The sequence below is a fragment of the Pelophylax lessonae genome (assembly GCF_965119305.1).
Source record: "Pelophylax lessonae genome assembly, chromosome: 9".
In the NCBI taxonomy this organism is placed as follows: domain Eukaryota; kingdom Metazoa; phylum Chordata; class Amphibia; order Anura; family Ranidae; genus Pelophylax; species Pelophylax lessonae.
Window position 1 is genome coordinate 37,158,704 of NC_138776.1, and position 15,928 is coordinate 37,174,631.

At 43.2% G+C, this 15,928-nt stretch overlaps 1 protein-coding gene across 2 annotated transcripts in view; it reads right to left on the minus strand.

Moving 5' to 3' along the window:
- Positions 1-15,928, minus strand: part of CLCN1 (chloride voltage-gated channel 1) — a 302,592-nt gene that overhangs the window by 10,749 nt on the left and 275,915 nt on the right. For both annotated transcript variants that reach the window (XM_082267331.1, XM_082267330.1), the window contains exons 18-20: positions 5,370-5,442; positions 3,182-3,270; positions 530-565 (exon numbers count right to left, since the gene is read on the minus strand). In XM_082267331.1, coding sequence (XP_082123457.1) covers positions 530-565; positions 3,182-3,270; positions 5,370-5,442 — 198 coding nt within the window. The remainder of the gene's footprint in view (positions 1-529; positions 566-3,181; positions 3,271-5,369; positions 5,443-15,928) is intronic.

Below are 15,928 nucleotides of genomic sequence, written 5' to 3' on the forward strand. Positions count from 1 at the left end.
ACACTGGCAGGGAAGGGGTTACCTTTATTAGTGATCAAGGGGTTAAGTGTGTCCCTAGGGGCGTGTTTCTAACTGTCAAGGGGCGTGGCTTGTGATGTAACCACAGAGACATACGATCCTACATAGCAGGATTGTGTAGTCTCTGCAGTTACACCAGGGAGAATGACAGACGGCTTTGTTTACATTAGCGGCCTGCCTTTCTCCCTCTCCATCGGGAGATCACGAGTGACCGGCGGACATCGGAGCCGCCGGTCACTCGCGCGGGGATGTCAAGGAACGAGCGGGGGGGCGGGAGTACACCTCCGGCGGTGCGCGCTCGCCCCCTAGAGGCTCGTGGGCGAGTGACGTACTGGTGCGACACTTTGCCCAGGAGGGGCTGACCGCCGCAGTATATGTACTTGCGGCGGTCGGCAAGTGGTTAAGTAGTTAAGTAGTGGATGTGTATGGATTATTTTTGGAAAATAGGGATTCTGTTTGGTGTCACTATGAGCAGCTGCATAGCAAAGAGCTGAGGTTTTATGCGTCTCACCTCCTCTGGTGTCATGGGGTCTTCAGAATCAGATTCCTGTCAAAAAAAAAAAAAAAAGTTTCATGGCAAATTTTTATAAAGCAATGTAGCAATGTTAAGAAAAAAAAAAAAAAAGGGAAAAGAAAACAGGAAAAAGCTAAGGGATAATTAAAGTGGCTAAACTCCAGAACAAACATGTAATACATTGCGGCTTAACAATCTGTAGATGTGGGGGCTGCACTAGTTTTCCTACCTTTATTTTCACCTGGTGATCCTGCCAGTGACACACTTCCTATCCTAAGGTGACAACACTCACTCGCTGTACTTTATCTATGAAGGAGCGGCGTTGTCACCCTAGGACAGGAAGTGTGTTAGGGGTTTCAGTCCTTATAGATAGCTGGGAACTACATAACTGATCACAGTGCAGCATGAGCAGAGTGCACAGGGATTTATCAGCTCACTGACTTTCCAACTGGATCAATGGTAATTATTTTGTACTTATCCAACAGATGTCACATAAAGGTCTCAATGGAAGATTTAGCAGACTGGATCAGCTCAAATTGTCAATCATATGAATAATGAATGCATGTTTGACCGGCATTAAATTTAAAAAAAACCTGTTTGGTATGAATGTTTTCTGTGTAGTTTTGAACTGCATCAGGCTGAGTAATATGCTGACATCTAGTGAAGGTTTTGGGCCAATAAAACCTGTTTACTATGTAATTTTGGTTTCTTTCTCTGTCCTATCTTCCTATTTAGTGCTAGTTAGTTCAGTCCTAGCTAGACCCTCCCCATTTCTTTCACGTTTTCTCAGTCAGTGTTAGTACCTCACAGAGAAAAGGTTTAGAGAAGTCATTGTCTTCTCACGCTTCAGAAGTCTGGAAAAACATCCTCTAAAGTGCCATTATATGAAGTAGAAAAAGGGGGGGGGGGGAAAGAAAGCTGCGCTTAGTTAGCAAAAGGCAGCCAGTAAATAAGTATATCAGACCAATAAACAACTAAAAAAGGTGTACAGCGCCAAATCTAAATTGATTGATCACATGCAACAAGATCTCAATAAAGACAAAAGTCCATAAAAACAGGTGCTTAAGATCAGTGGTGAATGAAAAGAAGGGGGAAGAATTCCAACACCATACAGCTGAGATCCCAAATCCTAGAAGAACCACGTGTTCTTGTAAAATTGTCTCCTTACCGGAACGTTTGACCCCCAGTTAAGAAACGGGCATGGTTTATAAGGTGGAAACCCAGAAAACGCGGTATCTCCAATGATAGCTGGCACCAGAACCAAGTGTGACGGATCTGGTGCCAGCTATCATTGGAGATACCGCGTTTTCTGGGTTTCCACCTTATAAACCATGCCCGTTTGACTTTTCTTAACTGGGGGTCAAACGTTCCGGTAAGGAGACAATTTTACTAGAACACGTGGTTCTTCTAGGATTTGGGATCTCAGCTGTTTGGTGTTGGAATTCTTCCCCCTTCTTTTCATTCACCATGATCTTAAGCACCTGTTTTTATGGACTTTTGTCTTTATTGAGTTCTTGTTGCATGTTATCAATCAATTTAGATATGGCGCTGTACACATTATGTGAAGTAAAATTATGTTGGATTAAACTCCTGTGTCTTAGGGAAAAGTTAAGCTGCCTGTGGATGGTGAGTTGGTGACGAGTCAGCAGGTGACCATACTATCTGCACAGATTGGGTCCAAGGAGGTATGTCAATGCATAAAGCGGCATTTTAAATAGAACAGCTATGTAGTGTAATGGTCCAACCAAAAAATACATTTGATTTCATACAATCAGACTGCATGGCTATATATAGACTAGCACAAGATTTGGGGCTCCAAGGAAGAGACAGTAAAAGACTTTGATTTGAAAGACAGTAAAAAGGTACATACAGGCAACCATGGGAGCTTTCATTCAGGCTGCCATTCTATGGGGGAGTTTATATAAAAAGTTCTATTAGAGTAGTCACAAGAGTTTCCTGCGATAATTTTACTACAAACCAAAAATGTACACGACAGAAAACATTGTTTTGTTAAAGTTAATAATTTAGTTTTGTTATATTTATTATGTTAGAATGATTCATTTTCAGAATTAGTTTCATATATTCAGATTCATTTCACATATTAGTATTTGTTTAGTATATTCGCTATTTTCTAATTGATTAAAATTTCAGAAGACGGCTATATTCTTTTATTTCTGCTGTAGTCTATTCTATTCTCTTCTAATTGATTCTATTTTTTTATTCTATTCTTTGTGTTCTTACCATCATCTTATTTCACTTTTATACCTTACTGTAATTTATTGGAATATGTTTTATTTTCGAATTCAAAAATGTATTCAAATTCAAAAACGAATTTGAATTCAAAATGGAAACATATTGCAATAAATACAGTAAGGTATAAAAGTAAAAAGATGATAAGAATAGAAAAGAATAGATTTGAATTCAAATTCATTTTCATATTTTTTTTATTCAAATTCATTTTCTAATTTTTCTAATTCAAATAAATTTTCAAATTTCTCAAATTCTTTTTTTTTTCATTACATTATTTTGTTTTGTTATAATTTATTTTGGATTTGTTTAAATTTGTTACAATATATCCTAATTTCCGAACAAAAAATTGGTTCGGATTTCAATTAGTAACAAAACAAATTGCACATGTCTACTACAAACCTTAGGTGGGTCTTCTTCTTTGGCTTCTTCAGAACTAGAAGGGCAGCAGACCCTCCGCAGGGAAGTGCATAGTCTCTGACAGCAAGTGGCTGGGAAAAGGAAAAGACAAAGTCATACATGCTTACATATCTAGATATTTGCACATTTTTTCTGAATCCACCAGACATACCAGTTTTCTCTTTCTTTGAAATGAATTGGTGAAAGCTTTCTTATTTACAAGTCTCCATGAGCACATGCAACTTCAGTCGGACAATGGGGCACTTTCATTGCTAAAACTGCAAGATCATGGGTTCCCTGACCTACCTCACTGACTTTTGGTCAGATAATGAGGAACCTCCTAAAGCAGCCTTTCAACAAAGAGGAAACAGTGAAATAACTTTCCGGTCTCGGGGAACCCCAGCTAAAAATTACTATATCTACAACTCATGATACATTAGTGTCAGTCAGTGGGAAGAATGCTCTTTGCACTTGTGAAGGGCTGGGCTGCTGCTTCTTAACGAGCAGCCCTTTTCTTTCAGTGCTCAGAAGCTGCTCAGCTGTCGGTTAATTACCAGCCACTCGTTGTTACCACAGTGACTCACCTGATTACCATTAACCTGCCTTATTAGTCCAGCCTACAGTCAGCCCCTTTTTGATATTTAAACAGCTTAGCTCATTTCCTCCTTGCTCTTGCATGGTCTATGATCTCTCAGTGCTTTCTTCCTTTGCTCCTTTGTATGATTTGGCCTGGCTGACTTCCCTTCGATTCCTGTTCCTGATTTTTGCTGTTGACTATGCAGACTTCTGGTTTCTTGACTCCGGCTCGTTTGATTACTCGCTCTGGCGTTCAAACCCTGGCTTCTGTTTTTTGACGTTCTTTCACATTCCTGAACGGTGTTATTTTTGCCATATCATTAAAGGTGTGATTTTAACTTCACTTTCTCTCTCCATCTGGTTTATGTTTCCTAACAACTCTTACAGGTAGCTAAAAAGATTAATGGTGTCAGTGGGAACTTATCTGAGAGGCAGACATTGCTCATTGCTCAAGGAACCCCTAGCAATCTCTGGAGGAACCTTAGAGTTCCACGGAACCCTGGTTAAAAAACCCCATCCTAGATCATGATCTTCCTGTCTTTACATTTAGACTTCTGGTTGGACAGTTAGATGTCTTTATTTCCAACTGTCTAAGAGCACTTACTTCTTGTCCTCTTTGATTTCTGGTTTGATGAGGAATTTTCACACCACTGAGAGTGTGGTCTCCCCACTTTTATTTTTAGGTCTCTGGTTAGATAGTAAAATGCATTCATTTCCAAGTGTCCAAGGGTACCGGCTCCCTGTCCTCACTCTTTGACCTCATACAATGAGGAACCTTTATTTTCACACCTCAGAAAGCATGGTCTCTCTGCCTTTACTTTCAGACCTCTGATCAGACAACATGATATCTCCATTTCTTTAAGGCCAAGAGCACCTGCTCCCTATCCTTACTCTTTGAGCTCTGGTTGGATAACAAGGCACCTTCATTTCCATGCTGCCATGAGCAAGAGGTCTCCTGCCTTCATTCTCAGTTCTTTGGCTGGATAATGAGCACACCTAGTAGGGATGCCTAGATTTTAATAGATTAAATTAGGAAGGAAATGTAGGGGCAGGTCCTTGCACTATCATTCACAATAATATTCTGTAACTAATAGGAATTCATATAATATACTTTCTATTTATTGACAGTGGTGGAATCTTCCACAATCCACACGTTGTCAGTCATTTACATAGGGAATCCTTGTAAGGGAAACTCATCCACAAATTCAGAAAGCTATCATTCATTTATGTATTCGATTCCTGTCGGTTTTCTCGCTGTTTGGCAGAAGGTCAGAAAACACCTTTGAATGTGGGAGTCTGCACTCCGGGAGGTCCACAAGTGACCTGGGAAGGGGTCTATATCAGTTTTTCTCAACCTTGTTGACACCAGGGATCATTAAATTCTTCCAAAACCCCCCATGCCCCAACATGACCATGATCAACAGGTAGATCCTACATTGTAGGCCTGTTGCTGACTCTCCATTCTAAACCTTCCCGATTCCAAAACAAATAAATAAAGGTTTGGGTTATAGATACTCCTAAATACATAACATATTATCATAAGAAGCTATAGGGCTCATCTATTAAAGCTGAAGAGAAGAAACATTTTTACACATATTAGTTACTGGAATGTTACCTGGCTGTGGAGGGTCGCTGGTGGGCTGGCCAGAATTCGCTGGAGAAATGGGGCCATTGCGTTCTTCCATTGGCTGTAAAACAATCCCAGACATTTAATGAGATATTTCTGGTCTTCCAACTATAACATTTCTTTCTACCTACCAAAAGACTGATGTCTTTCCAAGAGGAAAAAAATCACCCAATATCATGGTTTGCACTAACCATATGTAAGTCAAACTTTTCCTAATTAACAAAGAATTAACAAATAAACTAACAAAGAGTTAAACAATGAGAATGATGATCTTCGCTTTCTGTTTTTTAGGAGCATCACTAAGGGAGAAGGGGAGAATGTTCAGACAATTATAGGGATCTGCAGGCCTCTACTGTCTGGATTTGTAAAATGCCTGTAAACATGTTATGTATGCACCTCCTGTCCCTGGTCGTTGTCTTTGACACCCCAGAAGGAGGAAGTGGAGAGAGAGAGAGAAAGTCTCAGCCACATGTTATATCTCTGCTGCTAAATCCTGGACCAGAAGACACTATAATAAAGTAATAGGGAGAGGCCAAAGCCCAGAGTAGCTAGGCAGACTCTGAGTTCCAGTGTCACACCACAGTTCCTGTCGGTGAGAAGTTCCATTCCAGGCTGGTTGGACAAAAGTTGGAGGATACCCCCATGACCACTGATCTTACTTTCAGGTCTCCAACACAAAGACAGATGCCACATCATCCTCAGGGGTCCCTGCATCTGGACTTTGCTGCAGAATTTACTTGGAGGTATCTTTATAAATCTTTATAAATAACTACAGTATCTCACAAAAGTGAGTACACCCCTCACATATTTGTAAATATTTTATTATATAGTTTCATGTGACAACACTAAAGAAATTATGTTTTGCTACAATGTAAAGTAGTTAGTGTACAGCTTGTATAACAGTGTAAATTTGCTGTCCCCTCAAAATAACTCAATACACAGCCATTATTGTCTAAACCGCTGGCAACAAAAGTGAGTACACCCCTAATTTAAATCGTCCAAATTGGGGCCAAAGTGTCAATATTTTGTGTGGCCACCAGTTTTTCCAGCACTGCCTTAACCCTATTGGGTATGGAGTTCACCAGAGCTGCACAGATGCCACTGGAGTCCTTTTCCACTCCTCCATGATGACATCACAGGGCTGGTGGATGTTAAAGACCTTGCGCTCCTCCATTTTTGAGGGTGCCCCACAGATGCTTAGGGCTTAGGTCTAGAGACATGCCTGGCCAGTCCATTACCTTTTCCCTCAGCTTCTTTAACAAGGCAGTGGTCCTCTTGGAGTTGTGTTTGGGGTCATTATCATGTTGGAATACTGCCCTGCAGCCCAGTTTCTGAAGCATGCTCTGCTTCAGTATATCACGGTACATGTTGGCATTTATGGTTAGGGATGATCGAACGGTTCGGGTCCACCATCGGTTCGGCCCGAACATTGGGTGTTCGAGGTTCGGCCGAATTTAGAACTTTTTGCCCAAAAAGTTCGGAATTCGGCAACCAGAACCGCCCAAAATGCAATGCTTCAGGAAATGGGCTTTAAAAGCCCGTGATTGGACCAGAACCATTAGCAAAAGCCAATTGAGGGGGCAGGAGAATGCTAGGAATGTGATTGGAGTGACTAGGGGGTCCCTAGACCAATCATTAGTGAATACGCCCCCCAGTATATAAGATCGCCCCCGCCATATTCCCAGCATTGTTATACTGGACATGGAAGAGAGTGGAAGCAGTTCTGTTAATTTTACTTTAACCACTTGCCGACCGCCGCACGACTATCTACGGCGGCGGTCAGCCCCTCACAGGCAAAGTGACGTAGGTCTACGTCGCTCGCCTGTGAGGGTTTAGGAAGCGAGCGCGCGCCGCCGGAGGCGCGCTCCCGCTCCCGCGTGGTCACGGACCCCCCCGCGCGTGTGACCGGCGGACCCGATCGCCGCCGGCCACTCTGCGATCGGCGGGGGAGAGGGAGAAAGTCAGGCAGCTTGTGTAAACAAGCTGCCTGTCATTCTCCTCTCTGTATGAGAGATGATCACATGGATCTACTATGTAGATCCATTGATCACTCTGCATACAGTTGAAGCCACAGCCAATCACAGTTAGAATCACGCCCCTAGGGACACACACAGCCCCTCCCTCTCAAATAAAGTTAACCCCTTCACTACCAGTGTATTTTTACAGTAACAGTGCATATATATAGCACTGATTACTGTAGAAATGTCACTGGTAACCCCAAAAGTGTCAAAAATGTCAGTCAAGGGTCCGATCGGTCCGCCGCAATGTCGCAGTACCGCAAAAAAAATCGCAGATCGCCGCCATTACGCGTTAAAAAAAAAAATGACAAAAATCTTTCCCTTTGTTAGTAAACGCAATAACTTTTGCGCAAACCAATCAAAATACGCTTTTTGCGATTTTTTTTACCAAACATAGGTAGCATTAAACAAATTGGCCGAAAATATTAAAAAATTTTGATTTTTAAATTTTTTTTTGGGGGAATTTCATATAAAAAAAAGGGAAAAATATTGCTATTTTTGCAAAATTTACGCTCTTTTTTTGTTTATAGCGCGTGATCAAAAAATCGCACAGGTGATCAAATACCGCCAAAAGAAAGCTCTGTTTGTGGGAAAAAAAGGACGCCAAATTAGTTTAGGTACAGCATCGCACGACCGCGCAATTGTCCGTTAAAGTCACGCAGTGCCGAATCGCAAAATACCCTCTGGTCGTTTAGCAGCCAAATCCTCCGGGGCTTAAGTGGTTAAAAGTGTCATTTAGCTATTTTTAGTGTGAGGAAAGGGATATCTAGTGTAGTTAGAGTGCTCCTTTACACTTAAGTTAGCTTCAAAAATTTAGTTTCTGTAGGGAAAGTGTTAAGTGTCAGGGGACCGTAGTGTAGTGTAGGGTTAACTGACAGTGACTGCTATGGCAGGGTGACAAAACCCTTCCATAGCAGGGTGACCGCTATAGAGAAATGATCATTTCTCTGTGTTGCTTCGGGACAGGCATGTGGCTTCTCACCAGCAAGCATTTTTTAATGCTGCAGGGGCTGCCACTGCCAGTGCTTTTTTGAGGACATGTTTGATGTCAGACATGACATCTGAATATGTGTATAGGGGGAATATATAGACATATATGTCTGAATATATACCCCTAGACATATATAGGTGTGATAGTAGCAGAAATAAATGCTTGCGCTAATGAAATCATTTACAGTAATATATTTCTGCTACTATCACACCTATATATGGCTAGGTGTCTATATACATATAATTATGTGTGTATATATACCACTATACACAAGTTCAGATGTTTTGCCTGCCTCAAAAGAACCCAAAAAAATGCCAAAAAAACGCTAGCGTCAAAAAAAAAAAGATGCCCAGGTGTGTTTTTGCTGGCATTTTTTGGGGGGTTTTGGAGGCAGGCAAAACATCAGAACTTGTGCACAGTACCACTATACACAAGTTCAGATGTTTTTCCTGACTGCAAAGAACCCAAAAAAATGCCTGCTGTTAAACCGGCAAGGTGTTACAGCAGAGAAGCCATATTCCTGTGCTTAAAGTTTTCTAATACAAACGATCTTTTTTTTTATGGTTCTGGACATGCTACAGAGCTGAAACTTCACAGGTACACCTTTTAGACCCCCCAGACACAAAATCACACAAAAAAAAGTTCTTAAAAATTGTCATTTTTGATAAAAAAGCCAATTATTGAAAAATTAAAAAAAAAAAAAAAAAAAAAGAGATTTTTTGATTTTTACTTTGGATTTAGTATCTGGGGGGTCTAAAACGTGTACATGTGAAGTTTCAGCTCTGTAGCATGTCCAGAACCCCCCAAAAATTAGCATTTTCTTATAATTTTTATTAGAACAGGTATACGGCTTCTCTACGGCGCTTTTTCTTGCATTTATCGGGCATTTTTGGAGGCAGGCATGACTTTTTTTGGATTTAGTGTCTGGGGGGTCTAAAAAGTGTACCTGTGAAGTTTCAGCTCTGTAGCATGTCCAGAACCAGAAAAAAGATAATTTTTCAGTAGAGCAGGGATGGTGGGACCCCTCTTTTACACTTATATGAGGTTTTTTTGGGGTTCTGGACATGCTACAGAGCTGAAACTTCACAGGTACACCTTTTAGACCTCCCAGACACAAAATCACACAAAAAAAGTTCTTAAAAATTGTCATTTTTGATAAAAAAGCCAATTATTGAAAAATTAAAAAAAAAAAAAAAAAAAAGAGATTTTTTGATTTTTAATCTGGGGGGGTCTAAAAAGTGTACATGTGAAGTTTCAGCTCTGTAGCATGTCCAGAACCATAAAAAAAAAGATCGTTTGTATTAGAAAACTTTAAGCACAGGAATATGGCTTCTCTGCTGTAAAACCTTGCCGGTTTAATAGCAGGCATTTTTTTGGGTTCTTTGCAGTCAGGAAAAACATCTGAACTTGTGTATAGTGGTACTGTGCACAAGTTCTGATGTTTTGCCTGCCTCCAAAATTCCCCAAAAAATGCCAGCAAAAACACACCTGGGCATTTTTTTTTTTTTGACGCTAGCGTTTTTTTTGGCATTTTTTGGGGTTCTTTTGAGGCAGGCAAAACATCTGAACTTGTGTATAGTGGTACTGTGCACAAGTTCTGATGTTTTGCCTGCCTCCAAAACCCCCCAAAAAATGCCAGCAAAAACACACCTGGGCATTTTTTTTTTTTTGACGCTAGCGTTTTTTTGGCATTTTTTGGGGTTCTTTTGAGGCAGGCAAAACATCTGAACATGTGTATAGTGGTACTGTGCACAAGTTCTGATGTTTTGCCTGCCTCCAAAACCCCCCAAAAAATGCCAGCAAAAACACACCTGGGCATTTTTTTTTTTTTGACGCTAGCGTTTTTTTGGCATTTTTTGGGGTTCTTTTGAGGCAGGCAGAAATATATTACTGTAAATGATTTCATTAGCGCAAGCATTTATTTCTGCTACTATCACACCTATATATGTCTAGGGGTATATATTCAGACATATATGTCTATATATACCCCCTATACACATGTTCAGATGTTTTGCCTGCCTCAAAAGAACCCCAAAAAATGCCAAAAAAACGCTAGCGTCAAAAAAAAAAAATGCCCAGGTGTGTTTTTGCTGGCATTTTTTGGAGGGTTTTGGAGGCAGGCAAAACATCAGAACTTGTGCACAGTACCACTATACACAAGTTCAGATGTTTTTCCTGACTGCAAAGAACCCAAAAAAATGCCTGCTATTAAACCGGCAAGGTGTTACAGCAGAGAAGCCATATTCCTGTGCTTAAAGTTTTCTAATACAAACGATCTTTTTTTTTATGGTTCTGGACATGCTACAGAGCTGAAACTTCACATGTACACTTTTTAGACCCCCCCAGATTAAAAATCAAAAAATCTCTTTTTTTTTTTTTTTTTTTTAATTTTTCAATAATTGGCTTTTTTATCAAAAATGACAATTTTTAAGAACTTTTTTTGTGTGATTTTGTGTCTGGGGGGTCTAAAAGGTGTACCTGTGAAGTTTCAGCTCTGTAGCATGTCCAGAACCAGAAAAAAAGATCATATAGGTGTTAAAGTTAAAGGAGGCTCCCGAACCACATCCCTGTTCTACTGAAAAATTATCTTTTTTTTTTTTTCATGGTTCTGGACATTCTACAGAGCTGAAACTTCACATGCACACCTTTTAGACCCCCCAGATACTAAATCCAAAGTAAAAATCAAAAAAATCTCTTTTTTTTTTTTTTTTTAATTTTTCAATAATTGGCTTTTTTATCAAAAATGACAATTTTTAAGAACTTTTTTTTGTGTGATTAATAGTTAATGGGGCATGACCCAGAACCCTAGGCACTTTTTAGGGGCATTTATTGGGTTTTAGGGCTTAAAAATGGTGTTTTTTGATTACAGAAGTTCGGGTCCCATTGATTTCAATGGGGTTCTGAAATCCGGGCCGAACTTTCGTGAAGTTCGGGTGTTCTGGTTGAACCGAACTTTTCAAAAGTTCGATCATCCCTATTTATGGTTCCCTCAATAAACTGTAGCTCCCCAGTGCCGGCAGCACTCATACAGCCCCAGACCATGACACTCCCATCACCATGCTTGACTGTAGGCAAGACACACTTGTCTTTGTACTCCTCACCTGGTTGCTGTCACACACGCTTGACACCATCTGAACCAAATAAGTTTATCTTGGTCTCATCAGACCACAGGACATGGTTCCAGTAATCCATGTCCTTAGTCTGCTTAGTCTGTCGCTTGTTGCTTGTGCATCATCTTTAAAAGAGGCTTCCTTCTGGGACAACAGCTGTGCCGATCAATTTGATGCAGTGTGTGGCGTATGGTCTGAGCACTGACAGGCTGACCCCCCACCCCTTCAACCTCTGCCGCAATGCTGGCAGCACTCATACGTCTATTTACCAAAGACAACCTCTGGATATGACGCTGAGCATGTGCACTCAACTTCTTTGGTCGACCATGGCGAGGCCTGTTCTGAGTGGAACCTGTCCTGTTAAACCACTGTATGGTCTTGGCCACCGTGCTGCAGCTCAGTTTCAGGGTCTTGGCAATCTTCTTATAGCCTAGGCCATCTTTATGTAGAGCAAGAATTATTTTTTTCAGATCCTCAGAGAGTTCTTTGCCATGAGATGTCATGTTGACCAGTATGAAAGAGTGAGAGTGATAACACCAAATTTAACACACCTGCTCCCCATTCACACCTGGGACCTTGTAACACTTTGAAACCCCCAGCGATTCGCATATGGGGGGTGTACAAAGTTACCGACACCCCCCAGATTATTTCGCAGTGCGAACTGTCAGTTCAGACAGGAATCAGATCGCATAGATGTGAACAACTATGCGATCCGATTCTGGTGCGGACCAAAAAAAGGGTCCTGTGCGACTTTGGTCCGAATGCGATGCAAATTCAGTCATGCAATCTGTATGGCTGAATTCGCATCGCACAGACATTGCATGTGATTTGCAGAGCAGTACGGTGCGAATCAAATGCGATATCTGACATTGCATATGTGTGAACCGCCACTCAAGCTCAAAGTCTGTAAAATGGCTTTTATTTCCTTACAAGTCAATGCATTGGGAACACTGCAAAGTCTATTCCAAATTAAAAAAAAAGGAATATTAGGCTTTTTCAAAAAATTGTGTCTGCATCTTTTTTTTTCAAACTCAAACTGAAAAATGCTTGAAGATTTAGCTTTCCAGGGAATCACTGAACCAATATTTAGTAAGCGCTGTTTCTGGGAAATGCTTCACTTCTGTGTTGCATGGAGTCAGCCAACTTCTGGCACCTGTGAACAGGACTTGCAACCCAGGACGATTGCACTACATTCCACAATTCCTCTGCATTTCTTGGTTTGACCACAGACACAGCTTTTTGATGTCACCCCACAAATTTTCTATTGGATTAGGGTCCGGAGACTGGGCTGGCCACTCCATAATGGTAATCTTCTTGGTCTGGAACCAAGATGCTGCTTCGCTTACTATTGTCTTTGGGGTTGTTGTTTTGTTGAAACACCAATTTCAAGGGAATTTCCTCTTCGGCATAAGACAACATGACCGCTTCAATTATTTTGATGTATTCAAACTGATCCATGATCCATGGCATGCGATAAATAGGCCCAACACCATAGTATGAGAAACATCCCCATATCATGATCCTTGCACCACCATGATTCACAGTGTGCCGTGGCTTGAATTCAGTGTTTGGGGGTCGTCTGACAAACTGTCTGTGGCCCCTAGACCCAAAAAGAACAATCTTGCTTTCATTAGTCCACAAAATCTTGCACCATTTCCATTTAGGCCACTCAATGTGTTCTTTGGCAAATTGTAACCTCTTCAGCACAGGTGTCAGCAACAGGTGTGACCAGAAATGTGTGGACTGACAGAGAATATTAGACATAATTAAGGTGTAAATAATATAATTTATTTAAAAATAAGTAAATAACACAAATGTAAACGCACCTCCACAAAACTATAACTGTGTAAATCCAACCAGATAACCAAACAATAGTGACACACAGCAAACAACTGCTCAAACCAAATATATACAAAAACAGGATAAATGAATAGTAATTGTAACAGAGCCGGGTCATACACGGGAGATCAAGCAGAGGGAGCTGGGAACAAGACAGAACAGAGAGAGGTTTACAAGAGACGGGGTAAGCAAGCAGGAAGGAAGGAATCAGGCTGCAGGGTCAGGATAAGGATCAGAGTCCAGGATCAGGATCAGGATCAGGATGCAGGGACACAGGAATGCAGGTCAGGAGCACATGGAGAAAATACCAAGGCAGTGAGAAGAAGCATACACGGGGTTTAAATATACTTCCTGCAACCAGCATCAGGTGATGACTGATTGCATGAGATGTTCGCTTCTGACTACTGAGAGACACCCGCTGGTGGACACTGGAACTGCAGCCTATGGATCTGGGAGCTACAGTGCCACCAGCAGGTGAGCTCTTTCCTGACAGTACCCCCCCTCTAAGGAGCGGCCTCAGGACGCTCCAAAAAACCCTAGCTAAACCAGTCCATAAAAGACAGTCATTTGCTGCACAAATCCAGAGCAAAAGTTCCTTGTAGGCTGAAGAAGTGCTGGGTTCCAAGCAAGATGCCCCATTGCCAAGATCCAACAGGCAAAGTGTCCCACCGCCTGGGTCAGGTGACTGACTGGGTATCCCACCGCTGAGGTCAAGCAACTTGCTGGGTGTCCTGCTGGCCAGATTCTCTGACACGTACAGAATTTGATACTTCAAGTCCCTCAGAACAGCAGGTACCCCATTGCTGGGGTCCCACGAGTTGTCTGCAGACTTAGCCATGGGGTCATGTGACAATACCAGAACTCTGACACAGAAGTGTCTCACCATAACCACGTAGCTTGCCTGGTTTCCAGGACTTACTTTGCACTTCAAAAGCCACCTAGGTATCTCTGAGGCACTGGTTACCCGACCCGGGTCCCCTAGTGCACCCGAAGCTGAGGCAAGTGCATCCGGATCATGGAGAGGCACAGATAGTACCCCTCCATTCCCCAGGAGCTTACCATGACCAGGGCCATGAAGGCAAATGCAGCTACAAGTTACCATGGGCATGTCCGGACCACCAGGCTTTGGAGCCATAGGAACAACACTCTGCCAGAGGGACTCAACCGAGGCAACCGACAAACGAATCTCAGGCCAAACAGGTAACCCATATAAAGCATGCGAGGACTCAGAGCTTTCAAACCCATTAGCAGGTGAACACTTTGTTTTTGCATGACAGTCCAACCGAGCAGCTGGTATTGAGTCAGTAGAACCCGGCTGGGTGGTAAGTAGAAGAGAAGTAAGATCAGGCTGGTCAATGGTAAAAGGATCATCAGACGCATGTTGGACATCAAGCTGGACATCTGGCACCGGATCAGAGGCAGAAGAAGGCAGGTTGTCAGACAGCAGATCACTAGGGGTAGACTTGTCATCGAGCAGCAGACCATCAGAGGCAGGCAGGTTGTTAGGGTCAGGATATCCAGAGACCGGCTGGGCATTGGGCACCTGCCCCTTTGGCTGGGCAACAGGGACCAGAACTTCAAGCTGAGCAACAGGGACCGGAACTTCAAGCTGGGCAGCAGGGACCGGAACTTCAAGCTGGGCAGCAGGGACCGGAACTTCAAGCTGGGCAGCAGGGACCGGAACTTTAAGCTGGGCAGCAGGGACCGGAACTTCAAGCTGGGCAGCAGGGACCGGAACTTCAAGCTGGGCAGCAGGGACCGGAACTTCAAGCTGGGCAGCAGGGACCGGAACTTCAAGCTGGGCAGCAGGGACCGGAACGTCAAGCTGGGCAGCAGGGACCGGAACGTCAAGCTGGGCAGCAGGGACCGGAACGTCAGGCTGGGCAAAAGGGACCGGAACTTCAGGCTGGGCAAAAGGGACCGGAACTTCAGGCTGGGCAAAAGGGACCGGAACTTCAGGCTGGGCAAAAGGGACCGGAACTTCAGGCTGGGCAAAAGGGACCGGAACTTCAGGCTGGGCAAAAGGGACCGGAACTTCAGGCTGGAGCAGATCGGCTGGCGTGGAAGCAGGCTGGAGCAGATCGGCTGGCGTGGAAGCAAGCTGGAGCAGATCGGCTGGCGTGGAAGCAAGCTGGAGCAGATCGGCTGGCGTGGAAGCAAGCTGGAGCAGATCGGCTGGCGTGGAAGCAAGCTGGAGCAGATCGGCTGGCGTGGAAGCAAGCTGGAGCAGATCGGCTGGCGTGGAAGCAAGCAGATCGGCTGGCGTGGAAGCAGGCAGATCGGCTGGCGTGGAAGCAGGCTGGAGCAGATCGTCTGGCGTGGATGCAGGCTGGAGCAGATCGGCTGGTGTGGAAGCAGGCAGATCCGCTGGCGTGGATGCAGGCAGAAGCAGATCCGCTGGCGTGGATGCAGGCAGATCGGCTAGTGTGGAAGCAGGCTGAAGCAGATCGGCTGGCGTGGAAGCAGGCTGGAGCAGATCGGCTGGCGTGGAAGCAGGCATGGATGCAGGCTGGAGCAGATCGGCTGGCGTGGATGCACAATTGGATAGTGTCAAGACTTTGCAAGTTGGGAAAAACGTTCGTTTCTTTT